We start from the raw sequence: 26565 nt of genomic DNA, 5'->3' as shown, positions 1-26565 counted from the left end.
GAAACCCAATCGCTGACTTTCTCTTATGTTTTCAATTAGAAAAGAGAAGCATCGAACGCACTGGAAAATGGCAAGTGATTCTTCTAAATTGCTTCGCTGCGCAATTATTTCAATTTCGACTGAGGCGGGCCAAGCCGAAACCACCGGCATCCGGATACGGATACGGAAACGAATACGGATACGGATGCCCAAACCACTTGGTCCGTGGTTGGCGGTAGAGCCACCATTCTGGGCCCAGTGGTCGTATTGTCGTTATTTGAGTTCCCTGCCTCATAAATCAGTTTGCTGCCTTTTTAATCCGTTTTAATTGCTGTTCGTTGGTCAGACTATGGATGTCGCAGGACTAGCATAAGGATATAGTGTCGCAAGGACATAGTGTTGTTGCTGGTGCTATTGTTGTTTTCGAGGCGATTAAGAGACCCGGAACACGTATCGCAGATGAATCTTCCCTCCTAAGCACTTTTTGGCCATTATAATCGTCGTACGCAGGCCAAAGTGGAATTACCTTCGTAAACTTGTCACCGGAAACGAAAGTGGGATTTTAATTTAAGAAATTTAAGTTTGCCTAAAGGTAAAATACCAAGAAAAAGTTTGTTAACTTAAAAAAAACTTGGTTATTTAAGAAACAATGTAAAAAACATGTTCTTAAAGTTAAAGATAATATGGTACATGCAATATAAGACCTATAAGAAAATACCTAAAAATTACTTTAGTCCATGTAGCCAAACATATGGCCTCATATAATTTTTAAAACAATATTTTTGTAAATAACAATTACAACTACAATATTAGTTCACAATTTGCGTTCCCCAAAAAAAGTGTTCAATGCATTTAATTCCCGGCCATAAATTTGACATAAGTGAACCTTAATTGTGGTCGACATGCCCATTTTTATACACAACAAACCGCAATTATAAAGTACCTTATGAGTTATCCATCAATAAAATGCTCAAATTTATAATTACATTAAAAAATGTGGTAAACGGGCAGCACAAAAAAGCGGAAAAGTGGTTAAAAACGTCATGAGATGCCATCCATAACCGTTAACTTCCGCTTGGGAAAAGGTGAGAAAAGTATTGAACAAAACACGAAAATGTTCCCGAAAAAAAATGCTTTTGGGAAAACCGCAAAATTACATGCATCTGTTTAAATGTTTCTTGTTGTTCTAATTGCCCTGCCACACCCACAAAAGGGGGAAAAAAAGGGAAAAGAGGATGAGGACCTGGTAGATCACTCGTGGACAACGCTTATCATGCGACAGCTCCCGGGTGAGCCGTTTAGAAAGTGCCGCTGCTGTCACTCCGGCAACTTTAACAGGTGCTCGCTGGGGGGAAAAAAACATCAACTTGGTTGGCTCACTGAAAAAATGGAAAATAAATACAAAATAAAGCCCAAAAAAAAAAAAAAAAAAAAAACGATGGCAAATGAAAACTGCAAGCCACCAAACAAATGCGGATAACAAACTGTCAAAGTTCTACGCTTATTACCAACAGCAGGGCGAAAAAAATGAAACAACAGGGACCAAGGAAGTAACCACAACTGAAAAATTGTATGACAGAGTGTTGGCTCAGCCTCCACCTCCAACTCCTCGCCGATTTTGGTGTGGCAGTTTCCAGGGACCACGAACCTGTCCAGTTTTTAGTCGTCTGCTCCACTGCCCAGCGGGATGCGATGTCCAATTTTGTGGGTGTACGAGTATGCCATGTTTTCAAATTTACCCTTTTGCCATACACTTTGGTACAACAAAAATGGGTAACGCAGAAAATATATTATTAGCATATATAATAATCTTAAGAAGTGTAGTAAAAATTAGGAATATTGAAATATTACGAACAAATTTCAATAACTGTATTATAACCTTTTTAGGGTATTTTAAATATCGGTGCTGTCAAGGAAACCCCTTTAACATTTTTTAAATACGAGTATCACGCTAACTGAACAGATTTGTCACAGCGGAAATGACAGAAACTTTGTTATTTTTGTTGTATTTCACTTTGTTTTATTTTCTTTCATTTTAAATGCATTGAAATATTGGAAACCATTTTGAATACATAACTAATATGAATACAAAACAAACGAAAGTGTTACAAAAGAATTTAAAAATCGAAACAAATAAATAAGAAACTTGCCACCGATAAACTCCAACTAAATCAAACTAATTTCCTCGAGAAAAAGCTAAAAAAAAACCAAATAAAGTAAGCTAAAAAATAGTGTCCTTTATGTTAAAGCAACTAATAAGGAAGAGAACCCCTTACAATTTGTATTCCAAAAACGCTGGCAAAAAGTTGTAAACTTTCAACAGATATGGCGTGATTACAGTGGCCGGCGGCTACTGGAAAAATTCTCGGGAAAAGTCATTTATAAAATGGAAATTATACACATAAACCGAGGACAGGCGGAACCACCCACCCACCAGCAAAAGGACAGAAGTTCTCGGAAAAGGACACTTGTTTTTCTCGAGCTCATCAAAATATGCTGGCACACACGGACACGGACAAAATGGCGACAAAGCTGAGGGGAAAACGCACTCACACAAAAAGGACATTAACTCATGGAGACACACATACACACACACAGAGTGGCAGGAAAAATGAGTCCCATGTCTTTCATTAAAACTTTCGGCAAATTATCGGGTAACATATGCTTGCGGCTTGATTGTCAAATATAGTTCACCAAAGGAGGAACTCGCCACCATTCACATTCTCATCCCCATCCTCATCCAATATCCTTGCGTCCTGCGGCATCCTTGAGTGAATACCCCTCACAGATACACACATATATAACACTTTTCCACTTGAGTGTTGTAAGGGGAATTTCCCATAGATAGAGACATGAGCTCTGCATAAATATTAAAGCAACTTCAACGTACGCCATACGTTGTGTTTCCGTTTGATTTCCTTGGGGAGCTAAGCGCCAGCAAAGTGGAAAGCTTCAGGGAAAGCGTCAGAATTTCCCCTTTTTTTATTCCAGCATCCAGTAGAAGGGGTGTCGGTTTGGGGATTGGCATTCGACCGAAACAAAAAGGAAGTAAATCCGCGCAGGCGTTGTAATATTTTTCAGCCGGCATTGAATGCTCAACACCCTCGGGTGAGTAAAATAAATTTGCCTATGGCTCCATTGTTTTGCTTATAATAATTTAATTGTTATAATATTTTGATTGTGTTTTTCATGTTGTTAAGATTTCGTGTTATTTCTAGGAATTCAGTTTCATTTTTTATAGCATACTTTTCAGTAAGTCTATTTTGGCTTGGGCTGCTTTATTTTGAGATTATTAAAATATTTAGTAATAGTAATATCTTAGATGTCATAAAATATAATCATATTAGCAAAAAATGTATAGGTATTGAGTAGTTGCTATTTTGTATCAGTTTACTTATCATTTACTCAGATTTCAGCCATCCTTTAACTAACATAATGAGAAGGACACTGCTAGAGAACCTAAATTCCAGTTTCCCTCCTCTTAAAGTACTTTTCCTAGCCAACATTTTCGCCTGCTTAGTTAGTTTGCCGTGGCAGTCATTAGTAGTCCTATGTTAATTTGGTGCGCCTAATAAACTGCTACTTTTTGCCAGCGCCCCACCTGGCGCACACTGCCACCCACCATTACACCACCCACCGTTACACCACCCAGCAGCCACCATTACTCTGACTCCCAGAACCGCCCAGCAGTCAACCCGGCAAATGGAATGGTGGCGCTGTGCGAATTTGCCACTTCAACAGCTCCTTGGTGGCAACACGGTCACGTACGCGAAACGAGTGAAAGCTGAAATTTTGTTGAAAAAGGATATATGGGCACAGAGCTGGCATTGTCCTGGGGCCGTGAGCTGAATTCCAACTGCGTTCAGTTCGTATATATGTTCGTATATAGTATGGCATAGGCCACTATACCCCGCCCTATCTGTCTGCTTGTCTGCCATCTTGGCTTCTACATACAGACTTTTCGCCCCGTTTCTTTTTTCTCTGACTTTTTTGTAAAATGGCGTGGCAATGTGGATAAAGAAAATGTACAAAAATTATTGATTTTTTTTCGGGTGAATTTTTGTGCTCTCAAGCTACTTAAATTCAGGATGCTACAATGTTGAATCAGCCAAAATAAGTGTGTGCCGCAACTGTCACAGATCAACCGCAAATACAGCTGACGTAACTGTCAAATTGTGATTCACTTTTATTTATTCATCATTTTTGGTAGTTGTACCCTCCGACTGGCAGGCCATCATTTTTACCACACATTTTTAATATGCACAAAACAAAACACATGTCAAAAAACAAATCAGAAAAACTTTGTTACCCCAACCTGACATGTCACGCGGCCATAACGAATATAAGGTATATATTCCAGTCAAATGTACAAGTTTTTTGGTTAAAACAAAAACTAAATGAGAAACTCGCAAAAGGTGACAGGTAATTGACAACATAAGATTGAAGTCTTCATTGTGAGTTGGTTTTTGGAGTAAAAATATTCTATTATGACATAAGGTTTGTAGAAGTTTAACTAAACATTGTTAAATATTTATTAACATGTTGACTATATCTCAAAATAAACTTAATTTTTTTTTTCTTTTTACAATATTAATGTAATTTAAAATATGCAGAGAAAACTAATCCTGTTGCATTGTTTTTTTTTTACTTTCACATGTATTGCAATTTTATTTATTTTATAATTTCTTTAAAAATTGTGTCAGTTATCGTATTAAGTTTCTCATTATATACCATAATATTTTTTCTTTCTCTGGCCGTTCTTCTTTCGCCTGTCCAATTATGTATATATAGTTTTTTTTAGTACTCCGCTTTCAACACTCTTTAAAATAAGCGCATTAAATGCAAAGCTGCAACTTCCGATTTTAACGCGGTGCACACGAAAACGCTTCGAACCTTCTGCAGCCAAAGTGAAAACCAGTTGGCGGTCTTAATTATGAGCAAATGTTGGTCAAGTTATGCGACCGTTCTTTATACTCGCATTTTCCCTCTGGCTCCCCGTTTTTGCAGGCTCACTTTTCACTTTAGTCGGTGGGTTGTGCGAGCTTCAAGAGGGCCAGTATCGAAATCCTATAATTATGTGCAATCAATACTTTTTTGGTATCGGCTTAAAGCCGAAACGGATGTGTATTGGCGGTATTGGCCGGGCATTGAGTTGGATGTTTAACCGGGAGAAGATGGGCAGGCAGTTGCTAATAAAGCGATTTGAGGGTCGACTTCTTAACGGAGAAGGCCCATAAGGAAAGGGTTACTTAATGCGGAAACACTTTTTCCTTGCTTCAAATTTAATTATTTTTTTTTTACAGCTAACTAATAATTGAGCCATGTAACTTGTTAAAGAAAAAATATTTTGCAATTACAATTAAGTTTACTATAAATAAATATTTTTTAATTTTTTGTTGTTTTTGTTTTCTAACGTATATTATCATTTTTCTATTTTGATTTAGCTATTTATTTACATGCCTTACATTACATTTTACATTATTTCTACATTTTACAACCTCCACCCTAAGCTTGTAAATTATAATCATAGATGGCGTTTTGAAATTTATTCTTTGGTTTGAGATGTTTTAAAATATTTCTTGTCTTTTTAAAACTGGGATTGCTTAGCGCATTAACTACAAATTAAATTTGGTTCTTAATAAAATGTTAATCAAAAAGTTTTAACTTACTGCAATTTACCACTTTATATATTCTATTCTTTTTTTAAACGTTGCCTGGCAACGTTATAACGAAAAAGTATTTTCATAACATTCTGTTGACAAGTGTCAGTTGAGCAGGTGCTCTCGTAAAACCGGATTAATTTGATATTGAAACCAAGATGAGATTTATTCCGCTCCATACGACTAACACGGCGATCGTGTACAAAAACTCACTGTGCTCCTTTGCTTCCCTCTTGGTCCTGGCTTTTGTGGCTCTCTCCGTGATGTTGCCCGTTCTCCTGGTGTCCTTGCTGAGTCCTTATTCGGGAATATCAGAGTCGAGGATCCTATACGAGCAGCCGAATGTGGAGTTTACCTATGAGTACATATTCGTGGGTACAACGGAACCTGGAGAATATGAAGAGGAGGAATCCCTTGTTGCCTGCAGCAGTTTCGGCAATTTCAATGCCCAAATGGATAGTTACACGAATAGTTGCACCACCACCAAATATTGGATTGAGGATGTGGACTACGATGGCGTCACGGATCGGGCACATTTTCAACTGGAACTGCAGGATGTGCCTGCTCGATTGGTTAGCTTTAACTTGCTGGTCTTCTTCGAAGCTAAATTGCAACACAAGTGCGATCTTTCACCTCCGTCCGTGTTGGCTCATCAGCTGCAACTACCGCTGGCCACACGCCTCGTAAATGGACACGTGCAACTGAAAGGAGAGCTACAACTTAAGCAGTATGTGGAGTTTACCTGCCCATTTCCAGGACGCAATATCAAGACTCAGTTCCGGAAGGTTCAAGTGGATAAAAATTCCACCACTGGGAATATACAGCAGTTCAAAATGGAATCCCTGCTGGCCCAAGTTAAGGCCAATCCAGCTTATTTCCAGCTGTCCGTGCAGGAAACGTACTACAAAGAGACTTCACCTCGTTTCGAACCCGGTCTCATCATCGAACTGGAACTGGATGTGCTTCAAGTTCCCGCTCGTTATCATCTCAGCATTTGGGAACGTCTTGGACAATTTTGGCTGTACTTTGCCTCCTTCTTTGGCATCTCGTTTTACATTATGAACAAGCTGAAGGACTTTCTCTTCGGACGCCACATCGTTCGATCCTGGGAGATCATACCCTGGAAGAAGCTCTACTGACACGAATCGGGAGCCATTTTGGAGATGGACAACTTCTCGATTGGCGAATGATTCTAGGCTGCCCGATTTGGGAGTTCCAATGCAATTTCATTGTCAGTCAAATAATAAATATAACAAATGTACAGAAAATTTAAGTGGAGTACAGGGGATCGGAAGGATCCGCCTATTTATCCTGACTATTGGACATCAGGGCCAGATTGCCAAAGGAAGACGCAGCGGACGCAGGCTCGGGTGCGGGATCAAAGGCGCGATTGTCCTCAAGGATGATGGTGGTACGGGGATAGTGATCCAATTGCACAAAAAGATAGCGATACTCCAGTTTGCCACTGTCCGACTAAGTTAAAAATGGGGTATAATAAGTATTAATAAAGGTATAGATTAAATTGGGTCGATTTTAATGGGTTAAGAAAAGAGCGTTCCTTGGACTGCCTTCATATTTGCCAGGTTCAACACACCCTTTTCCGGCCATTAAACCTGACCTAGTTTGATGTATAACTTATTATTTATTTACCCTCCTAGACTCCAGTTGTACAGTGGCCTTGTTCCTCAAGCCCTGCACATAGAACTGCATCCGCATGTGGGGTTTGCCGTTGCGTTCGTAGCTGGAGTGGGCCACATGCTGCCTGCGACCCCGCCTGGAAGTCTCTCCGAATCCCTTGATGGGTGCTCCAATGGCATCCTGCACGCGCGTATCCTCAACCACGCGGGCCAATGCATCTGCGTAGATATTGTTGGGACTCTCGCTAGAGAAGAGCTCCCGGAATATGGCGAAGAACATGACGCACGTCACTCCCAGGCCAGCGATTATGATGGCCGTGTAGCTGGCTGTTTTCGTGTTCTCCTTGATCTTCTCGCCAATGGGACGCACATCCGTGGACACTTGGGTGTTATCCTGCGATCGCTGCAGTGATCCACCACCATCTGCATTAATAATATGGTTATTAATATGTATATATAACCTAATGGGAAGTCAAAACACAAACCGCGCGACGCTTCCTGGCGCAAATGTGGACTCCAGTGCATCGCTGCCGCACATTTTAGCCGGGAAAAGTTGGTGGGCAGCAGATTCTGCCGCTGACTGACCAAATTGCGCAATAAAGCTAACCGTGACATTGTTGAAGTCCAAATCGATGGTTAAAAAACAAATAAATGCACTTTACGAAAAAAAGAATTATAATCAGCTGTTGTGTTGAGCGATATAAATAGTGTTGCCACTGTATCACTTATCGATTCACAGGACTATCGATGAAATAAAAAGCTAAAATAGCTATCTTCGCTTGCAAGTTGGATTATAATTTATTTTCAGGGCTATGAAGAAGAAAAAATGTTGTTTATATATATATTTTTAATAAGCCCAGAAAAGATCTGATTATTTACGTATACTTAAATTTACAATAAGAAAAAAAACCTATAATGTTATAGCTCTCAGTAGCAATTTGAATACTTTTCAAAGTCATTAGTTATGAACAAAATAATAAAAGCTTGTTTTGGCTAGAAAATGGACATCTTGTTAAATGCAAGCAGGCTGGCAACTCTGTCATCTGTTACTGTAAGCTTTTTTTACGTCAAAAAGTCAGAAAACCTGATAAAACAGACGAAGCCATTCCCATCCAGAAGCCAGTTACTTCAAAGTGCACCATCACGTCGCTCAAAACAGTTTTCGGTCGCATCCTCAGACGCCACTACGCGGTGAATATCAAACCCAGCAAGACCATGGTCGTCACACACAACGTTAAGGGTTACGAAGAGTTCTCCAAGAAGATGGAGGAGCTGGAGAACGGAAACGAGTCCGTCCATGTCCTCTTCAGCGGCGGAAAGGACGAGAATGGCCAGAGCTGGTGCCCCTACTGCGTCAAGGGTGAGAATGCCGTGATCCCAATGCGGTTAACCGCCGCCTATTATCAGATTTCCTAACTTATATATGTATCACATATACATACGTTCGATTGCAGCTGAACCGGTGATACACGATGCGTTGAAGAAGGCCCCCGGCAACTCGCACTTTGTGCATGTGGATGTGGGCGAGCGTTCCTAGTAAGTTAATAATATTGTTTAAACTTACAGGCTTAAACCTAATGCCAAATTAGAAAGACAGGCCTCTTTGTTTGTGTATCTATGCAACTCTCAATCTGTTGATAAGCAACTTTACTCAACGTGTATGCTAATCATGTCATTAAAATATTAAATGTAGAATATATTATTATTTATTTTAAACGTTTTCGACATTATAAAAATGATTTGAATGTTCAGTAGGCACCTAATTAAATATTAAACAATGACGTGTACCACCAAATATAATGACACATATTAAATTTTGTGGATTATCGGAATTTGGTGGTTTGCAACTAGTCATTCATCCGCAACTGTATGATGATGAAATAAACACTTCACACGCCCAGAACATTCATGATAAAAACCCATTAAACAGCGATAGCTTTACGATGCTCTTGAGTTTATGTTCATGCTGCCTGTTATCTTTTGACCATTGTAAACAAATAAATACCTTTTGTTTTTTTGCCGCAGCTGGAAGGACCTGAACTGTCCCTTCCGCAAGGATCCCAACACCCATCTGATCTTCTTGCCCACTCTGCTGCGCTGGAAGCAGCCACAGCGTCTGGACGGCGAACGCTGCTCCAATCAGGATCTCGTGGAGATGATGTTCGAGGACGAGGATTAAGTCTAAGCGCCAGGCGGTTTTACTTATATGTATATTTTGGAACTTTTCTCAAGTTGGAATGCACAGAAGTCGACACACATTCAATTAAATCGTCTCTCAGTAATTAGTCTTGTACTTTTTGATTTCCACCATAACCACATGAATGTTGGTGAGCTGGGCGCGGGCATTGGGCGTAAGGAGCTTGTGGAAACGATGGTAATATTGCACCAAACTGGCCAACGCGAGCTGGAGAAGCTGAGAGCCCGTCAGCAGAGAGGGAAAGGAGAGGAGCACTTCCCGGTTTAGCTCCTCGAGGGATTTCTTCCAGTTGGCCGAGAAGCTGGCCACCAATGCCAGACTTCTTCGCTCCTGTTTCCTCAGCTCATCCATTTGCTCCTTCTCGAAAAAGTGCTCGCACTCCTTCACGAACTGAATGATCCCACCGAAATGTGGGGCCAGAATCTCCTCCACATATTCGGCACTGCGGGCATTGAGCTGCTCTCTAAAGGCCTCCGCCTCCTTGGAATTATCCCTCGTATGCTCCATTAACACACCCAAAACCAGGTCGTAGTTGTTGATCAGGTAGATGAGCTGATCCTTGCGCGTTGGGAATATGGCAGCCATACGCAGGATGAAGCATTCCACTTCGTTTTGGAGTTCCTGAAGCAATCGGCTCACCAATTCGTTTGGAAAGTGCTCCGAGATTCCCACAATAGCCGCACTAAACTCCGCATAGCGTCGGGTTATCTGAAAAGCAATACGTATTATATGACAAGGCACTTTTTCTATCTAGTTGGTTATTATATTATCTCTAAAGCGTCCTTTTGACTTTCGTTTTGCAGGCATTCCTCAAATGTTATTAAGCAATCAATTGGGGTCTTCATAAATCAATAGGTACTAAATGTAGCAAATCGACAAAGTCATTCAACTTTGTCTTGGCAAAATCGTGACTTAATAAACTATTATCTTACATAGTGCGGTCCCAATTCCTTGTTGAACTTGGTAGGATCACAGTCGTGTATGCTCTGTATATTTAAGCGGAAGACCAACTCCAATCGTGGCCAAATAACCGATTGCAAGGAGTCCCAATATCTGTTTGGATAATATTTAAACAGTGACTCTAAAGACGCATATAAAAGAAACTTACTTATCCAATGCTGGCACACAGCGCTTGTGGCACATAAGTTGATATCGGAATATGAGATGGATGCATAGGAACATAGCAATGGTGTCGAAACAGTCGTGTATGGAGGTCTCCAAGTTTTTCTAAATTCGAGAAATTGTTATTGCTTACATTCCGGAAACTTTAACCATTGGCTTACAATCATCAGAGTTAACGTTTTGCCCATGATCTGGTTGAACAGATCTTGTGCTTGGGTGCCACGGACCATAAAGAATTCAGTGACAAAGAGATATTCCCGGCAGGCATTGTCCACCAGGGCATATTGCTCCGAACGGAAGAGAGCCTCCACTGTGTACTACAAAAGATAATTAGTTAAAACAAATAATTATTAATGAAGCCATTTATCTTACTCGGTTTTTTAGCTGGGCATGTGGCACTATAATTGGGGCCTCTAGCTGCTGATTAAGTATATCGCCTCTCTTTCCTATTGTAAAGATGGTGCTCTTGTGCTTTAGACTCGTTGTCTTGGAAAATAAACCCTTTGAGGCATTGTCCTCTATGCCCATTAGATCATCTTTTGTGCAGGATTCTTCAAATTTGAGACTCGTCAAGCGGGTGGAATAACTCTGTGAAGAAAGTAATTCATTTAGAGTAGTAAAACTCCAACGGTCTCCTTAGCAAACCTTAAAATAACTATAGTAAATCTTGCCCATTGTATCGATATATTCGCTGCATATCTCTTGGGCCACATGCCGCTCATTGGACAGAATGAACTCGAAGAAGAACTTGTGCTTGAGCATGGCGTTCTGGGGAATCTGATAGTTGGTCATGGGCTTGCGGAACTTGTAGATCTGTTCCAGCAGATAAGAGCGTATCTTGGCCATGGCTTTAAGACGGAGCTTCTGCAGCACATCGCTCACATCGCTGGTGGACTTGGACTCATTGAAGCTGAGCTCCTTGACAAGCGAGAGTTTGTGGTTGAGGACATTTAACTGGGTGCTAAAATCCCGCTCCGTGACCGGAGTTTCCATTATTATATTGATCATCTCCTCGGACACGGCCATGTCCTCAATAAACTGGGATAACTGGGCCTTGACCGACTGCCTATTGGTCAGTTGCAGAGACATGGATACGGATTTCCTTTGCAGCTGGGTGATCTCAGTGCTGATGTTGTTCAAAACGCTCTGGAAGCTCATTAACATATTTTCCATACGCTCCAAGACATCATCGCAATCGTTTATTTGATTGTGCAAATTTGCTATGTTCTGAGATTCAGCTATATAGTCTGTTAATTAAGGGATAGATAATAAAACTTGTGTTTGCTTATGGAATGTAAGGGAGTAGTTTATTTACCCTCTATAGACTTGTTCTCCACCTCCTTGAACTCTTTTTCAATCTGCCGTGAATACTGGCGCAGATCTGTGGTGTTTTTCAGGATTTCCCGCACCTCCTCGTTGTCCAATTGTTCCGTCATCTGCGGCGACGGCACCTCGGCCATTGTGGCGTTGATTTGAGGGTAATTTTCCAATTGTTTTTCTCAATTACGAACAATAAAAGTATGTCATCAAAAATGCACAGGTAAAGCTTTGGCCAAAACAGCTGATATTGTTATCGATTTGTGCAGGCATTTTTCTGAGTGCCCTAAACAGTTAAAGTAGTGATAAATATCTTAGCTTGTTATAAATATAGCTATATATTTTTTATAGCAAGCTAAAATTTAAATTAATTAGCCAAAAATGTTATGTATTTATATTACAAAAATAATATATATTCTTTATACCTACATAAATTATATTTTTTTTAAATAAATATTGCTATGTTTACAGAAAAGAAGATTTTTTTAAAACAAGTATGTTTAATTTTTAAAATATGCAATTGTTCTCTTAACTGTTATTTTCAACTTTGTAATTCATAGATATACTTGGTAAAACAAACAAACTCTTATACCTACGAAAGATTTATTTTTGTAAAAGAGGCTTTGAGTTTGCTTTCGCTCAGAAAACTTTACTTATTTCCGATTCCATCAAATTATTAACCTTGCCAAAGGTTGTTACTTGCAATGAATTTAATTTATTTTCAATAAGAAGAACTCTTTAGCTTTTCTAGCGGTTTTAATTCGATAGAAGCTAAACTATCGCATCCACCTGCGCTTGCGAAAAAACAGCTGTACCGGGCTATCGATTATCCCGCCGAGTGGGTGCCCCTATTGGCAGCCATCGAAAGTAGAAGTTTACGCGAAGAAACACGGAGAAAAGAACAGAACGCAGAAAATAAAGGTTAGCCGAAGCGAAGATGACCAGTTTCCGTAAGCGCACCGTGCAGAAGCCGATCCGCGGCACCCGCACCTCGCCGCACACGGCCCAGGTGATCACCTCCAGCGGGAATCCGTATCTGGACGTGGTAATCGGCGGCGGCCTGCCCATGGGCTCCATCTGCCTGATCGAGGAGGATCGCTTCATGACGCACGCCAAGGTGCTGGCCAAGTACTTCCTGGCCGAGGGTGTGCTGTCCAAGCAGGAGATATTCCTGGGCAGCCTGGACGATCTGCCGGCGGAGATGTTGCGTCGTCTGCCCAAGCCGCTGACCGAACTGGAAACGGAGGTGGAGCAGCAGGAGGAACAGAAGGCGCAGGCCCAGGGTGGCGCTGGTGCTGGTGGTAGCGAGAATGGCCTAAGGATCGCCTGGCGGTACAACGATCTGCCGCTGGTTAACTCGGAGCATGCCACTGCCAAGATCGGTCATCATTTCAACCTGATGGAGCAGATGGACTCCATGATGCTCTACTATGCCAACACCACCATGTGGGACGACAACTACAAGGGTCTGGACCCTGTGGTCCTCTTCGAGAGTAGCTCCCCGACCCCCACGTCGCTGGAGCAGCAACCCGTGGAGGATGCCCCACCGATTCCGGGAGAGGAGAGCACTGCGCCGGAGATTAAGACCCAGCAGCCCCAGGAGGAGAGCTCCGCCAGCAACAACAATAATAATAACATAAACAATAACAGCAGCAGCGTCACGAGCAGCACAAAAACCGGCAGCCAGGAGTCGCAGTCGCAGGTCTTCCATAATGCCCGCTACGGAAACCTACTGAGCGACATCCAACATCTGCTGCGGGACGAGAGTTTCGTGGCCGGGACCAAGAAGAACCTGTGCCGCGTCTGCCTGACCTCGCTGGGATCGCCGCTGTGGTATGACGAGCACTTCGGCGAGGATCTGATCAAGTTCCTCACCCTGCTGATGGCCAGTGTGCGCAGCTGCAACTCGGTGTGCCTGATCACGATGCCCATGCACCTGATTGCCAAGTACGATGCCAGCCTGGTGCCCAAGATCCGCCAGCTGGTGGACTATGCCATCGAATTGGAGTCGTTTGCCGGCTCCGAACGCGAGACGCATCCCGCCTTCAAGGAGTACAGCGGTCTTCTCCATTTGCACAAGATGTCGGCCCTGAACACGCTGGCCGTCCACATGCCGGACACCACGGATCTGGCCTTCAAGTTGCGCCGCAAGAAGTTCGTCATCGAGAAGTTCCACCTGCCGCCGGAGCTGCAGGAGTCTTCGACCGCTGCAGCCGCCAAGCCGGACAGTTGCATCTCCGGTCTACTGAGCAATTCCAATGCCTCGGCCTCGCTGGATTTCTAGCTGTCAGCGGAATTAGAAACTAAGTGCGCGTATGTAACCACGAAACAACAACTAAATTGCATAATAATAAGCCAAGTAAATGCATTAATATATCAGCCCTGATTTTGTACCATTTTGAAAACTAACCGCTCTTTTGGATTTATCGTTTATCGATTGTGTGCAACAGCTGTTTGGTTATCGGCTTGTTCATTTTTATTGGGCACGGAGACGGGCGTAAAATGTAAACATGTCCGAGTTAAATCGTATTTTTAGTGATTTAAAAGTGTGCTATGTGCCGGATTTGCAGTGGGTTGATGTAGAGGAGTGGCTGTATGGCGAGGAAGCCGAGGATGATGTTCTGATGCAGCGGGCGCAGAAGTTCTGGTCCCTGGCCATGTGCAAACAGGATATTGGCTACCAGGAGTCGCAGCTGCAGTTGCTCCGGGACTTATCCGGCGTAATACGCTCCATGAGGGACGAGAACCAGGCCAGCTACAGTAACACCCACGACAATTGGGCCAATATCATCGGGATTTCCCCAGCAAACGCGTACCTTTCGTACATCTATTCCCTTGTGAGCCTGGCCATTCCGCCGGAGCACGTGCAGCAGGCTGCTCCGCGGGTTCTGAATGAAAACCTCAATCTCCAGCTATCCCTCAATGCTGTGAGCACCTATCTGTTAACCCTAACCATTCCGGGAGCCAAGAGCTATGGCATCTTCGATGAGGATGTGATCGAGCAAGTCCTCAAGATCTTCAAACTGCTGGAACTGAATGGCAACAAAAGCGTCCGTGCCAACACCATATGGATGTTCTTTCTGACCATCTGCGATGATCTTAAGCTGGTCTTTCGCTATGTGCACTTCAAGGACCATCTGAAACCACGGGACAGGATCATTCGCTGCCTCATGGAGGTGCTCTACATGAACTTTAAAGTGGGATATCAGAATTCATGTAAGTGTTGAATACTATATATTTATGTTTTATGTTTCCTATTTGGTGTCAGCCAAAGTAACTAAGATCATTAGCAACTATGGACTTTCCGCTTTATATTTAGTATTATTTTTATCATTAGTTACAATTATTATTATCTGTAGCTATCAAATTTGATTCCTGTTTGATATTTAGGGTTGGATAGCTTACTATCAATATACAAAGAGTTTTAACCGAAAAAAGGTTATTCTTCTAAATTAATATCCTTGAATTTTAAAATTCAAACCACTTTGTCTATCGGCTTATCGATATATCGATATATTCTAGTTTATTTTGAACAGCTGATAGAACTAGGTGTGTACACACTGCAGCACACTTAACGACCTGAAAGATTATACAAACAAGTGATAAAATAAATGAAAACCTTAAGGACATAGTCCCAAAATACAATAAATAAAAAGCGGAAGATGCTGCGCAGTATATTTGCACTCCGTGGGCAGTGCCATCAGCTGATGAGGAGCGCCATTCGGCAGCAAAATCCCGCGCAAAAGTCACATCAATTCTGGCGCATGAAATCCACCAATTCTCCGGAGGAAGCTGCTCGCAAACTACGGGCGAAATCCACACTATACTACATAACAGCCGGCGGAGTGCTGATCGTGGGCCTTAGCTATGCGGCAGTGCCACTATATAGCATCTTTTGCCAGGCCTACAGCTACGGAGGAACCACGTCGCAGGGTCACGATGCCGAAAAGGTGGAGCACATGCAAAAGGTCGAGGATCGGGTGCTGAAGATCCGCTTCAACGCCGATATTGGCTCCTCCATGCGCTGGAACTTTAAGCCGCAGCAGTACGAGATTAAGGTGGCACCCGGCGAAACTGCATTGGCTTTCTATACTGCCCGGAATCCCACGGACAAGCCGGTAATTGGCATCAGCACCTACAATGTGATCCCCTTCGAGGCGGGCGCCTATTTCAACAAGATCCAGTGCTTCTGCTTCGAGGAACAGCAACTGAATCCGCACGAGGAGGTGGACATGCCCGTATTCTTCTACATCGATCCGGAAATCACAGGCGATCCAGCGCTGGAGCACTGCGACACCATCACCCTGTCGTACACCTTCTTTGAGGCCAAGGAGGGCTTGAAACTCAACTTTCCCAGCTATGCAAAACCCCATGCAGCGACTGCGTAAACAGAATGTTGTTAAAACAATAAATCTTTGTTATATCTATCGTAAAATGTACGAGGCAATCCTTTGATCTGCTTGTTTTATTTAAATTGATTCTTGAAGTACCAACATACAAAATTTTACTGAAATGACTATTGTAAATTTAAATATTCTTTTAATTGCCTTTGTTCATTTGATAATTGTATGGAAAACTTCAAGAGCTTTATATTTGAATTTGAAACACAGTTTAATCAAGTACCGGGATAGTTTAAAATATGTTGTCAAATATAAAGTCGGCTTTTTAATAAGTTTAAAATATGCATTTTTATGAATTTTGTATGTTGTAAAAGATAAACCAAAGCAGAAAGTGGTTGTTTTCGGATAAACAAACAACAAATGGACTCCAACTATTAGTATCTTTAAATATGGAACTGAATTACAAGTAAAATATTAAAAAAGACAATATTAAAACTAAACGAATTCAAACCAAACCAAATCGATAACTGGCGATAACGCACCCGCACAGTTTGAGAGCCGCCACAGCTGACGCAGTTTGAGGGTCACTCCATCTGGAGCTGGAAAAGAAGGAGGCAGTTTATTAATAGATAAGGCCGATTCACTGATTCGCCGGCATCTTCCAAACAATTTGGACGCTTCCGCTGCTTCAGATAGTGCGTTGTGACCCCTTTGAACCCGGCGATGCGTTAAACTAATGACGTGGTCATGAAGAAACAAGTGATTTTCGGTCTGCTCCTGGCCAGCGTTTTGGTGTGCATTGCTGGACAGGATGAGGAGGATTACCAGGAGCCACCGACGGTACTGATTGCCCTGCTGGTGCGCAACAAGGCCCACACACTGCCCATGTTCCTGAGCTACCTGGACCAGCAGGATTATCCCAAGCAGAGGATTGCCTTTTGGTGGGTTTACCTATTATTCCATGGAATTGGGAATTAAACCCCTAATTTCGCCACATCTCAGGTTGCGTTGTGATCATAGCAATGATAACAGTATAGATATCCTGAGGAACTGGCTGGACAACTCGGCGGATCTCTATCAAAGTGTAAACTATGTTTTTGAGCCACAGCAGCGAAGTTATCTTAACGAGAGTTCACCGTACGAGTGGCCCGCATCGCGTTTCAAACACCTGATCGCCCTGAAAGAGGAGGCCTTCCAGTATGGACGCGAGATTTGGGCTGACTTCATGTTTTTCCTGGACGCCGATGTCTTGCTGACCTCGAAAGATGCACTGAAAACCCTCACCCGTCTCCAATTACCGATTGTGGCGCCCATGCTGATCTCGGAAAGCTTGTACTCGAATTTCTGGTGCGGAATGTCGGAGGATTACTACTACAGGCGCACGGATGAGTACAAGGAGATCTACCATGTGAAGAAGAAGGGCAGCTTCCCAGTGCCCATGGTGCACACAGCCGTTTTGGTGAACATGAACCATCGGGTGGTCAGGAGGGATCTCACCTTCGACAAGAGCAGGCTGGTGGAAATGCAGCGGAGCAGGCAGCAGGAGCCGCTCTACGAAGGACCAGCGGATGACATCATAGTATTTGCCATATCCGCCAATAGTTCGGGCATACCTCTGCACATCTGCAACGACATAAGCTTTGGCTATATACTGCAACCTCTGGAACCGGGTGATTCCTTGGACCATGACCTCCAGCAGCTGGTGAATCTGCGAGCCCTTATGGTCAACGATCTGGGAGGAGTGCCTCCTCTACTGGATTACTACAAGCACTTGGCCAAGAAACCGGAGAAAAGCAAGCTCTCCTTGGATCGCATATTTATGATTAACCTAAAGAGGCGACCCGAGAGGCGCGAGAAAATGGAGCAGCTTTTCGAGGAGCTGGGCATAGAAGCAGAGTACTTTCCGGCTGTCGATGGCAAGGAATTGACCACGGAGCGGCTGCAGGAGATGGGCGTGCGATTCCTGCCCGGCTACGAGGATCCCTATCACCATCGGGCCATGACAATGGGCGAAATCGGCTGTTTCCTGAGCCACTACAGCATTTGGGTGATGATGGTGCGCAAGGGACTCAACGAGGTGCTCATTCTGGAGGATGACATACGCTTCGAACCCTATTTCCGGCAAAATGCGGTCAGGTTCTTGAATCAGGCCAGAAGCGCTGTGCAATACGACCTCATTTACTTTGGTCGCAAGCGTTTGAAGGAGGAAAGTGAACCGGTTGTGGCGAATGCGGATAATCTGGTGCATGCCGGCTACTCCTACTGGACATTGGGCTATGTTCTTTCGCTACAGGGAGCCCTAAAGCTGCTGGCAGCCAAGCCGCTGGAAAAACTCATACCCGTGGATGAGTTCCTGCCCCTGATGTTCGATCGTCATCCAAACAAAACCTGGAGCCAAGCCTTTCCCAAGCGGAATCTCGTGGCTTTGAGTGCCTCTCCACTCCTGATGTATCCCATTTACTACACAGGAGACTCGAGCTACATTTCGGACACCGAGGATTCGCAGCAAATCAATGTGGACACGAGTGAAGAGGGAGAAGCGCGACTGAAAAGCGATCGTGAACAGGTTTTCGACCAGGCGGAGGAATGCACTCTCGATAAGCAACTAAAGCTGGGCGAGAGTTTGCCCAAGAGCCACCAGGAGCTGTAAATTCTGACCCCTTTCCAAAAACATAAAGCCAAATTTTGTCTACAATAAGTTAGGTGTATCTTGCCAAAAATGCCAAAAGTGCCTTCAACCCAAATCCACCAAGCTAAAAACTATCAACAACGAATGTTAAATTAGAACTAAGTTTTGTTTTTACCAGGCTGAAAAGTTTGTGCAATTTTTTTGGAATTATGAGTCTCATCGAAAATGTTCCTATATGACAAAGCTTCCAAATTAGAAAGATTCTTTTCTATAACACAATGATAGTAAGGTAAGATAATTGTTTTAAATGTTTGTAAGTAAAATGTATGATTTATCAAATAATGTATAGCTGCCAAAATTGTATGTTTTATAAAGCAATAGTTTCGCATACAATATTTTTTGTCTACAAAATTAATAATTTAGTCTAACTAAATTAACTAACTAAAAATTGGTAACTAAAATTGGTTTGAAAAGCAATACAATGTGTTTAAATGAAACAATTGCACAACTTGTAGGCCAAATGTAAACATTTTACCAGCATGCCATTGACCTAGCCATTAAGTAGGTTGTAAGCACTATGAACTCTCACTTTATTTCACTCACAAGTGATGATGAATAACTATAAAACACTTAAGATTTAATATCCACATTTATTGTCGTTGATCTACTGACCCATTGCGCCCCGCATGAACAAGTTTTTGATGGGCGGCAAGTTCTGCGTGAGCTGCAGTCCCAGACTCCTGAGCAAAACCACCGGGCTGAACTGCGTGGAGTAGAGGGTGTGCAGTCCATGGACGCCCAGCATGATGGGCACATTCTTGGTTAGACACTTGCGCTCGTACTTGATGAGATGCTGTTTGTCGCCCAGCTTGAAGCCAGCATAGGCTCCGGCTGCCAACGCCTCCACCAGGTACCTCACATCGCTGAAGCCCAGATTGACTCCTTGGCCGGCCAGGGGATGCACCCGATGGGCAGCGTCGCCCACCAGAGCTGCTCCATGGCAGACATACGACGAGGCATGCAGGAAGCCCAGTGGAAAGGTGGCACGGGACTTGTCCTGGACGCCACAAACCCTTGGCGGATACTGCACTTGATGCTGGCCAGCATTGTGACCGAACAGGGAGTTGAGAGCCTGCACAGCCTTGTCGGCCACATCCACGCGGGGATACTGCCTGCAGAAGGCTTCGTTGAGGGCATCCACAAACTCTGCCGGCGGCAGGGCTTGCAACTTTTTGGCCTGCTCGTTGGTGGTGCTCCAAACCAGGGAGCTCAGTCTATCCGTCAGCGGCAGCAGAGCCACCGGTCCGCTGGGCAGGAAGCGCTGCCAGGCCACCGAGTTATCACAGGCATCTTCGCCCAGCTCCAAGGTGGCCACCAGGCCCATCCTCTCGTAGTTCAGCTGGAAGACATCCACGTTCATCTCCTTGCGCACAACAGAGTTGGCGCCATCGGCTCCTATGAGCAGATCGCAGGAAAAGGAGCGTCCATCCTGCAGCTGCAGCTCGGAGAGATGGCCACCAGAGTCCTTGGGCAAGCGGACGCATTGGATGCGGGCCTTGTTCAATATCTCCACATTGGGAGCTTCCTTGACCCTCGCATAGACCGCATCCAGGATCAGATCGTTCTCAATGATGCAGGCCACATCGCTGGCAAAGTTATCGTGCTGGAACTGGATCAGTGCATCCGTGTTGGACTCCCACACCTGCATCTGCTTGACGGGCTTGTACCGGGCGGCCTCGATGTGCGACCAGGCGTCTATGGCCTTAAACAGCTCAATGGAGTTCTTGTTGATGGCGGATACTCTATTTTGGTACGGTCCAGTGGGATCGAATCCCCGGAATTCCGGAGCTCCCTCCAGCAGCAGCACCTTTTTGTCCGCCAGCGTGGAATTCTTGGCCAGGGCGGCGGCCAATGTGGTGCCCACCAGTCCTCCGCCGCCAATGATTATATCAAAATGCTCCGCTGCCGGCGATTTGGATGATTCGCATCTGTTTGTGGTCATGTCAGTGGAGGATTTGCTGGCCAGCAGGCGGGCGGACAGGAGGCGCACCTGTCCCGCTCCTTGGATCCGCAGTACGCCCAACATCTTCTGGAATTGCAATAGTTATTCGTCGTTCCACAATTATTTAATTATTTTGCTTGCCTTTGCGTAGAGGTGCAACAAAAAACGATTATGTTGCCTATCGATATGCTAAAGTAGCTACTTTTTTTGGGCTGGCAACATTGCAGTTTCAGGTTATCGATTTCTTAGCTTTTTTTTGTAACGTGTTTTTAAATTTTGAAACATGTTTATATCTTAATGTGTAAATATGTTTTTTTTTAATAAAACTTGTACTAACTTCGTATTTTGTAAGCTGTTTTTATACTTTTTTAATATTAATATTGTTTGAAAATCATTTATCTACTTAGTGAACCAGCAAATTTCCTTTTTTTTAGGTGCTCCCGCTTTGCACCTTAAATGCTATGAGCTTTTTGGGGAAATAGCCAACGAGCATAATGGCGATGTCTATGAAACTCTTCATCTGATAATGCGGCAGACATTTCCCATGCATGTTTACACGGATAGTCCGCACAGCATTGGAGCAGGACGTCGAGGAGGAGCGATGCAGAGCGGGGAGCACATTTCGGATTGGTTTATCCACCTTATAGATAAGTATCCCGACATTCTAATCCGAATATTGCATTTCTACATTGAGTGTGTGGTCACCAACCCAATTAGAGCGGTAAGCACCCTATAAATAATATTTATAGTAATATAAACTCAAATAATATTTTATTTTTAGTGGAAAAGCACTGATGAGAAGGTGGCCATAGGATATGCGGCCAAATACGACAGGATTCTGTACGCCAAGTGCAATAAATCCTGTGTAGACTTTGTCCTCGATGCTGTGAAGGCAGACGATGCTGTGGGCATTCAAACCAGAGCCTTGGATTTAATTGAGAAGATCCTCATGCAGCAAAGCGAGGTGGAGTGGAGCATTTTCCGGTACGACGTGTCCAAGGTGCCAAGGGAAGTGTTCCTTCTAAAGGAGGTAATGCGAAGCCTCAATGATCGAACATTTACCGTCCGCCGGAAGGCCTGCCAAGTGCTCATCCTGGCCCTGAAACAAGGCTCTCCGCTGACCACAAAAATCCTAGACGAGTGTATTCGATTCGTTCAGTTCGAGGATGCGGGTGTGGAATCACTACAAGAGCCTTCGGTGGAGCAAAACGAGCTGCGTTTCGAGAAGCCCGGCATTGTTCAGTATGCCTTCAGCTTCGAGGGTCACGAGGAGTTGGAGGAAGAGGTCAAGAATGTCCCCCAAACGGTGTACCAGCGATTTCTGGCCGCAGACAATGGCTTGGCACGAACTGCTGGCATAGCTCTGCTCGAAAGATTGGTGCTGGTCAACCCGCTGATCATCTACAATACGAATTTCGTGAGGGAAACCTCTTTGTTGGCTGTGGATCGGTTGGCTTCGGTGAGGAAATCTGCCCTGGATACCATGGAAACTTTGCTGGAGGCGTACTCCAATTGCTTCGCCTTGATTTGTGTGTACTGCCGGATTTGGGCTTGCTTGATGAGCGATGTGGATGCGGCCCTGCAGAAGGTGGCCTTAATGGTGGGTCATTATCCATAGGCATTTATGCATCATTTACTTAATTTAGCTTTCCATTTTAAGAGCTTTGATCGCATGGTTTTGAAGAATATTCAGCCCCTGGAGTATTCAAACGAAGCCAAACACTTTATGCCCTGGCGAATCATCAGTACTCTTCTGATGACACAACCTAGACCTTATTTGCAAGAAAGATTTTCCGTACTATTGGAAGGGGAAACTATTGTGACGTATGTGGCACATTTGCATTTTAGCAGATTTTAAAATACTTCAGTTTTTAGACCCACACTGGTGAACACCATAATTTCGCATTTATCCACCTCGATGGCCACCGATGCGTGGGGACTGCTGCTGCTCCTGTCCAGCCGCATCACCAACAATATGGACGCACTGATTGGCATCTTCAATGGTCTCTCCTCTTACAACATGAAGTCCAATCAATTTCTGGCCCTGCAGCTCATCATCGGCTGCCTGGGGAACTTCTCCAAGTCAGCCTTGAATCAGTTGTTTCAGAGGCTTCTGAATGCCCTGCGCACGGGCAGCATTTGGCTGGGCCTCATCTCGAGTGCCGTCAATCTGCTCAACCAGATCCACCACTTGTCCGCCAGCCAGGATCCTGCGATGGCTGCCGAGACGCCAGACTGGCAGCTCAACCTGCTGGAAGATCTCACCCAGGGAATCCTGAGCAGTGCCCAGAATTTCCAGGATGAACACATCCGCCTGCAGTGCCTTTTGGGCGCCTACACGGAGATCATTGTGATGCTGCCCATGGAGGTGGACGAACGGATTTTGAGGATTGTGATCGACTACCTGACCGAATGCAGCAAACTCAACGAGTCCGAATTCGATACGGATAACGAGCGCATGACCAACTGGATGATTGTGATATCGGGTCGTTTGTGTCTGAGGGACTACAATATGGCCAAAAACGTATCCAAGCTGTACAGCACCATTCTGACGAAAAACGACAGGCCGCAGATCATCAACACCACAATGATAGCCCTAAACGATCTGGGCCAAAAGCATCCCACGATTCTGGAAATCAATTTCCAGGATATTGCCTCGAAACTCCATTCGCAATTCGCCATGACCAGAGTGCGCACCTTTCGGTGTGTGAAGGACGTGATGCTCTCGGGGAACATCAAGCTAAAGGGTCCCATTCTCATATCCATGCTGGCTGGTCTGCTGGACGAAAGTGCCGAGGTGGCCAGGGAAGCGGACGCCTTCTTCATTCGCTACAAAAGGCTGTACGACAAAAAGTTGTTTGCTCATTGCCTCAACGAGTGTCCTTTCGACCTCAATGGTCTTGCTTCTTTGAGGGGTGGAACGCCGAATGACAACTACAAATCGCCACTCGAAGGTCCGGGAATGGCCAAAAGTCGTCGACTGCTTTACAATCACATCATGGCCTCGCTGGATGAGAACACGCTCTTGCTTTACTTTGGCAAACTGAAGAAGCTGGCAGGTATGCTTACAGTTTTAAACTAAATCTATTTTATGAGTATAATGAATAAAACCATTTAATTTGTATTTTAGAAAATACCAAAAACAACGCTTTTGTCAGTACTCCTGGCTCCTTGGCCGTGGTTCAGGATATCCTCTTCATCATGCGTCGCATTTGCTTTCACACCAAGGGAAACAACAAGGAAACAGGCGATGAGGGTGCAGAGGAGCCGGCGGAGGCCCCTGCTCCACCACCCAGACCAGCAGCAGGCGAGGCACCGGCTCCAACTAGGGAAAGGGGACGAAAGGCACAGTCCTCCGAGGAGCCTGTAAGTTTTTATTTGGTATTTTTTTGGGTATTATATCACACTCTAAATTTCAATAGTCTTAAACAACCAGATTAAAAACTCTACTAAACACACTTTTAGCTACATTTTTGAAAGAAATTCGATTGAAAAATTTTTTTAACGATCTCAACATTGTATTACATTTTGACCATTACTTTTTAAAGTTTTGATAAATTCACAATTTTCCAAGATGTTTTTTGAGTTTTTGAAGTTTTGTAAAAATATAAGTATATGATAAGATAGATTTGATAAGGGGTAGTTACATCAACAAATTTTTTGCAAAAATGTCAAAATTTAATTAAAAATTTTTAGCTGTGAATGCCATTTGATTAAACATTATATGGCGAGTTCTACGATGTATGACAATCCAACTTTTGACAACCGATTTTTTAAAAGTGTTTTCTTTTAAATAATTTTTGTCTAAAATTTGCAAATTTAAATATTTAGCTGAAAAGTTGTAATTGCATATTTTTTATGTTACAGCTCAAACAATTGGAACAATGTCTCAGATATGTGGAGGAATCTTATGGACATCTCAAGTCCGTGATGAATTCCGAGCTTAGGCACAGTTTTGAAAGCTTCTGCCGAGCTCTGGCGATGAGATTTCCAAAACTCATTGCTTTTGCCCAGCCGGCACAGTTCTGGCAGAAGTATCGCTCCACAGGAACGCAGAAAGGGAGCAAAAGAAAGCGACGACGCGCGGACGAGGATGCGGAAGACGATTCAGATGAGGATCAGCAGTTGGATAGCGACAGCGACAATGAGATGCCGCTGGAGCGGCACAAATCCACGCCAGTTGTGTCGCAAACGCCCCAAAAGAAAACGAGCTGCGACATGCTGGTTACAGAGCTTATTTTCCAGCCACCAGATTGGTAGATCTCGAAAAGATTTCTGGCTTTTGCCAGGATGAATTGGTTGCATTTTTCTATAATACAAAAGAATTTTGTAAATATTTTGTTCTATAACTCGAATAATGAATGTATTACAAGTCCAGGTGATAATATTATAAAGTATAGGCATGTTAATAAACAAATATACATATCTTCAAACGGATATAATTGCATGAAAGTTTTCTATAACCATATCCTTCCAATCTGACAAATTATATTTTATAAAATTCTTTATACCTTATACGATTATTTTGCAATAGAATATGAAATGGAATTGTTAAAATCAATTTAAGTTCAGAGTTTGGAATTTACTTCTTACTTTCTTCACTTTTATTTTTTGTTTGTGGCTATGAAAAATTAAACCAAGAAATCTTTTTATTTGTTAGCCAATAATTAGACAATAAATAATCATTTTTTAAACCAAAATTAATATTGAATTTTAATAGTCGTTTTAATTAAAGAAATTAGTGTTTAATACGAAACACTTAAAAATAATCTCTATTATATTCACAGATTTTTTCCAAGATCCCCTTGTAACTGCGCACGAATTCGGCAAGGACCAACTGGCCCACTTGGAGCTCATTTAAGCCCATCTGCTCGGCTTCCGTGGCCTGGATGAGCAGGCATTCCAGCACAGCAGCATTGACCGGCTGAACAAAGAGGTTACGCTCCCTGCGTTCATCCTGCCGGACTGGAATAATGGGAGGTGCGGGTACGGAATCCACCGGAGGCTTTGTTACACTGCTTGGAGTGGTGCCCGTTGCCAGGGGACGGGGAGCACTGATGGCAATGGGGGGAACAGGAATCGTCTGTTGGCTGGCCACAACGCCAAAGGGTATGGCGGCCACAGGTTTGCCGGCTATTCCAGCTGTCGATCCGCCAGCCTGCAGACCCTTCATCGGCACACTGATGCCCGCCTTGGCAGCCGCAGCTGCTGCCTTGGCACTCATTGCATTCGCCTTTTCCCTCTTCGTGGCACTCGAATTCTTGGACCCAGTACTGGCGTCCACGACCTTACGAACCTCCGTGTTCCGGCAACCTAAAAAAAAAATTATAAAACTATAGATCATCCTAAAAATGTCCACCGCTGTTCCATATAATCTAGCCTTTGAAACCCCTTTCTTCTTTAAAACTCACCAACGCAGCGACATAACTTGGAGCAAATGGCCATGGATTGATAGCAATCGCAGTAGTTCTTGATGCACTGCGACCGTTTGCAACAGCATCCTTTCAAGCCATTTGGTCCCTGACCCCTGGCTCTTTTTCCTTCCGGAGTTTTGCCTTTCGGAGTGCTCATGATTACTTGTTAGTCTCTATCTAAGAATGAAATTATAAAACTATTTATGACAGCTATTTTCACCTGTCAAACGTAACAGATGACTTAAAAGATGATGTGCATGCTAACATG

General features: G+C 43.6%; 10 protein-coding genes across 11 annotated transcripts; 6 read left to right on the top strand and 4 right to left on the bottom strand.

The window, feature by feature from the left end:
* The first annotated feature begins 5443 nt into the window (after positions 1–5443).
* LOC108149499 (transmembrane protein 231) lies at positions 5444–6902 on the top strand. The gene has a single exon (XM_017277122.2). It carries the CDS (start codon positions 5798–5800, stop codon positions 6776–6778), a length of 981 nt encoding a protein of 326 aa, XP_017132611.1. The 5' UTR covers positions 5444–5797; the 3' UTR covers positions 6779–6902.
* LOC108149500 (mitochondrial import inner membrane translocase subunit Tim21) lies at positions 6845–7977 on the bottom strand. The gene is made up of 3 exons (XM_017277123.2): positions 7762–7977; positions 7290–7699; positions 6845–7112 (listed from the first exon to the last, which is right to left on the bottom strand). Exons 1-3 carry the CDS (start codon positions 7889–7891, stop codon positions 6942–6944), a joined length of 711 nt encoding a protein of 236 aa, XP_017132612.1. The 5' UTR covers positions 7892–7977; the 3' UTR covers positions 6845–6941.
* Positions 7978–8346: 369 nt separating this feature from the next.
* On the top strand, positions 8347–9558 carry LOC108149541 (thioredoxin domain-containing protein 17). Its single transcript, XM_017277178.2, has 3 exons — positions 8347–8636; positions 8731–8812; positions 9302–9558. Exons 1-3 carry the CDS (start codon positions 8492–8494, stop codon positions 9453–9455), a joined length of 381 nt encoding a protein of 126 aa, XP_017132667.1. The 5' UTR covers positions 8347–8491; the 3' UTR covers positions 9456–9558.
* On the bottom strand, positions 9473–12151 carry LOC108149540 (vacuolar protein sorting-associated protein 52 homolog). The gene is made up of 7 exons (XM_017277175.2): positions 11911–12151; positions 11241–11842; positions 10968–11183; positions 10757–10912; positions 10582–10700; positions 10406–10526; positions 9473–10181 (listed from the first exon to the last, which is right to left on the bottom strand). Exons 1-7 carry the CDS (start codon positions 12053–12055, stop codon positions 9552–9554), a joined length of 1989 nt encoding a protein of 662 aa, XP_017132664.1. The 5' UTR covers positions 12056–12151; the 3' UTR covers positions 9473–9551.
* A 429-nt stretch (positions 12152–12580) lies between these two features.
* On the top strand, positions 12581–14317 carry LOC108149388 (putative elongator complex protein 4). The gene has a single exon (XM_017276918.1). The coding sequence runs from the start codon at positions 12850–12852 to the stop codon at positions 14194–14196; it is 1347 nt and encodes a 448-aa protein (XP_017132407.1). The 5' UTR covers positions 12581–12849; the 3' UTR covers positions 14197–14317.
* An 83-nt stretch (positions 14318–14400) lies between these two features.
* Positions 14401–25720, top strand: LOC108149384. 2 transcript variants are annotated; one of them, XR_001774624.2, is made up of 8 exons: positions 14401–15128; positions 21318–21604; positions 21665–22483; positions 22544–22707; positions 22759–23942; positions 24014–24249; positions 24751–25261; positions 25671–25720. XR_001774624.2 is itself a non-coding variant. In XM_017276913.2 (7 exons), exons 1-7 carry the CDS (start codon positions 14423–14425, stop codon positions 25141–25143), a joined length of 3789 nt encoding a protein of 1262 aa, XP_017132402.1. In that variant the 5' UTR covers positions 14401–14422; the 3' UTR covers positions 25144–25468. The 2 variants fall into 2 exon arrangements, 1 of the variants encoding a protein (XP_017132402.1); XM_017276913.2 differs by lacking the exon at positions 25671–25720 and having other exon boundaries at positions 24751–25468.
* On the top strand, positions 15469–16347 carry LOC108149389 (cytochrome c oxidase assembly protein COX11, mitochondrial). The gene has a single exon (XM_017276919.2). It carries the CDS (start codon positions 15575–15577, stop codon positions 16298–16300), a length of 726 nt encoding a protein of 241 aa, XP_017132408.1. The 5' UTR covers positions 15469–15574; the 3' UTR covers positions 16301–16347.
* Positions 16842–19522, top strand: LOC108149385 (glycosyltransferase 25 family member). Its single transcript, XM_017276914.2, has 2 exons — positions 16842–17193; positions 17255–19522. The coding sequence occupies exons 1-2, from the start codon at positions 17000–17002 to the stop codon at positions 18900–18902; spliced, it is 1842 nt and encodes a 613-aa protein (XP_017132403.1). The 5' UTR covers positions 16842–16999; the 3' UTR covers positions 18903–19522.
* LOC108149387 (ubiquinone biosynthesis monooxygenase COQ6, mitochondrial) lies at positions 19444–21049 on the bottom strand. Its single transcript, XM_017276916.2, has 2 exons — positions 21025–21049; positions 19444–20970 (listed from the first exon to the last, which is right to left on the bottom strand). The coding sequence occupies exon 2, from the start codon at positions 20965–20967 to the stop codon at positions 19546–19548; it is 1422 nt and encodes a 473-aa protein (XP_017132405.1). The 5' UTR covers positions 20968–20970; positions 21025–21049; the 3' UTR covers positions 19444–19545.
* LOC108149390 (protein tesmin/TSO1-like CXC 2) lies at positions 25590–26549 on the bottom strand. The gene is made up of 2 exons (XM_017276920.2): positions 26295–26549; positions 25590–26196 (listed from the first exon to the last, which is right to left on the bottom strand). Exons 1-2 carry the CDS (start codon positions 26452–26454, stop codon positions 25643–25645), a joined length of 714 nt encoding a protein of 237 aa, XP_017132409.1. The 5' UTR covers positions 26455–26549; the 3' UTR covers positions 25590–25642.
* Positions 26550–26565: the final 16 nt, after the last annotated feature.

This window comes from Drosophila elegans, unplaced genomic scaffold (genome assembly GCF_018152505.1).
Source record: "Drosophila elegans isolate 14027-0461.03 unplaced genomic scaffold, ASM1815250v1 contig_814, whole genome shotgun sequence".
Taxonomy (NCBI): Eukaryota; Metazoa; Arthropoda; class Insecta; order Diptera; family Drosophilidae; genus Drosophila; species Drosophila elegans.
The sequence above is the reverse complement of the archived record's forward strand: the minus strand, read 5'-3'. Positions and strand labels throughout refer to the sequence as shown.

What these genes read in the sequence shown, in the direction of transcription:
- LOC108149499 (XM_017277122.2), top strand. Translation starts at nt 5,798, where the DNA reads ATGAGATTTATTCCGCTCCATACGACTAACACGGCGATCGTGTACAAA.
- LOC108149540 (XM_017277175.2), bottom strand. Translation starts at nt 12,055, where the DNA reads ATGGCCGAGGTGCCGTCGCCGCAGATGACGGAACAATTGGACAACGAG. An exon ending in TTTACTATAGTTATTTTAAG is followed by an intron (nt 11,184 to 11,240) that starts GTTTGCTAAGGA and finishes CTTTCTTCACAG; the next exon opens with AGTTATTCCACCCGCTTGAC. An exon ending in TGTGTGCCAGCATTGGATAA is followed by an intron (nt 10,527 to 10,581) that starts GTAAGTTTCTTT and finishes TTATCCAAACAG; the next exon opens with ATATTGGGACTCCTTGCAAT.
- LOC108149389 (XM_017276919.2), top strand. Translation starts at nt 15,575, where the DNA reads ATGCTGCGCAGTATATTTGCACTCCGTGGGCAGTGCCATCAGCTGATG.
- LOC108149387 (XM_017276916.2), bottom strand. Translation starts at nt 20,967, where the DNA reads ATGTTGGGCGTACTGCGGATCCAAGGAGCGGGACAGGTGCGCCTCCTG.
- LOC108149388 (XM_017276918.1), top strand. Translation starts at nt 12,850, where the DNA reads ATGACCAGTTTCCGTAAGCGCACCGTGCAGAAGCCGATCCGCGGCACC.
- LOC108149385 (XM_017276914.2), top strand. Translation starts at nt 17,000, where the DNA reads ATGAAGAAACAAGTGATTTTCGGTCTGCTCCTGGCCAGCGTTTTGGTG. An exon ending in AAGCAGAGGATTGCCTTTTG is followed by an intron (nt 17,194 to 17,254) that starts GTGGGTTTACCT and finishes GCCACATCTCAG; the next exon opens with GTTGCGTTGTGATCATAGCA.
- LOC108149541 (XM_017277178.2), top strand. Translation starts at nt 8,492, where the DNA reads ATGGTCGTCACACACAACGTTAAGGGTTACGAAGAGTTCTCCAAGAAG. An exon ending in GTGCCCCTACTGCGTCAAGG is followed by an intron (nt 8,637 to 8,730) that starts GTGAGAATGCCG and finishes GTTCGATTGCAG; the next exon opens with CTGAACCGGTGATACACGAT. An exon ending in GATGTGGGCGAGCGTTCCTA is followed by an intron (nt 8,813 to 9,301) that starts GTAAGTTAATAA and finishes TTTTTGCCGCAG; the next exon opens with CTGGAAGGACCTGAACTGTC.
- LOC108149384 (XM_017276913.2), top strand. Translation starts at nt 14,423, where the DNA reads ATGTCCGAGTTAAATCGTATTTTTAGTGATTTAAAAGTGTGCTATGTG. An exon ending in TCACCAACCCAATTAGAGCG is followed by an intron (nt 21,605 to 21,664) that starts GTAAGCACCCTA and finishes TTTTATTTTTAG; the next exon opens with TGGAAAAGCACTGATGAGAA. An exon ending in CACAGTCCTCCGAGGAGCCT is followed by an intron (nt 24,250 to 24,750) that starts GTAAGTTTTTAT and finishes TTTATGTTACAG; the next exon opens with CTCAAACAATTGGAACAATG.
- LOC108149390 (XM_017276920.2), bottom strand. Translation starts at nt 26,454, where the DNA reads ATGAGCACTCCGAAAGGCAAAACTCCGGAAGGAAAAAGAGCCAGGGGT. An exon ending in CAAGTTATGTCGCTGCGTTG is followed by an intron (nt 26,197 to 26,294) that starts GTGAGTTTTAAA and finishes TTTTTTTTTTAG; the next exon opens with GTTGCCGGAACACGGAGGTT.
- LOC108149500 (XM_017277123.2), bottom strand. Translation starts at nt 7,891, where the DNA reads ATGTCACGGTTAGCTTTATTGCGCAATTTGGTCAGTCAGCGGCAGAAT. An exon ending in GCGCCAGGAAGCGTCGCGCG is followed by an intron (nt 7,700 to 7,761) that starts GTTTGTGTTTTG and finishes TTATTAATGCAG; the next exon opens with ATGGTGGTGGATCACTGCAG. An exon ending in TACAACTGGAGTCTAGGAGG is followed by an intron (nt 7,113 to 7,289) that starts GTAAATAAATAA and finishes TTTTTAACTTAG; the next exon opens with TCGGACAGTGGCAAACTGGA.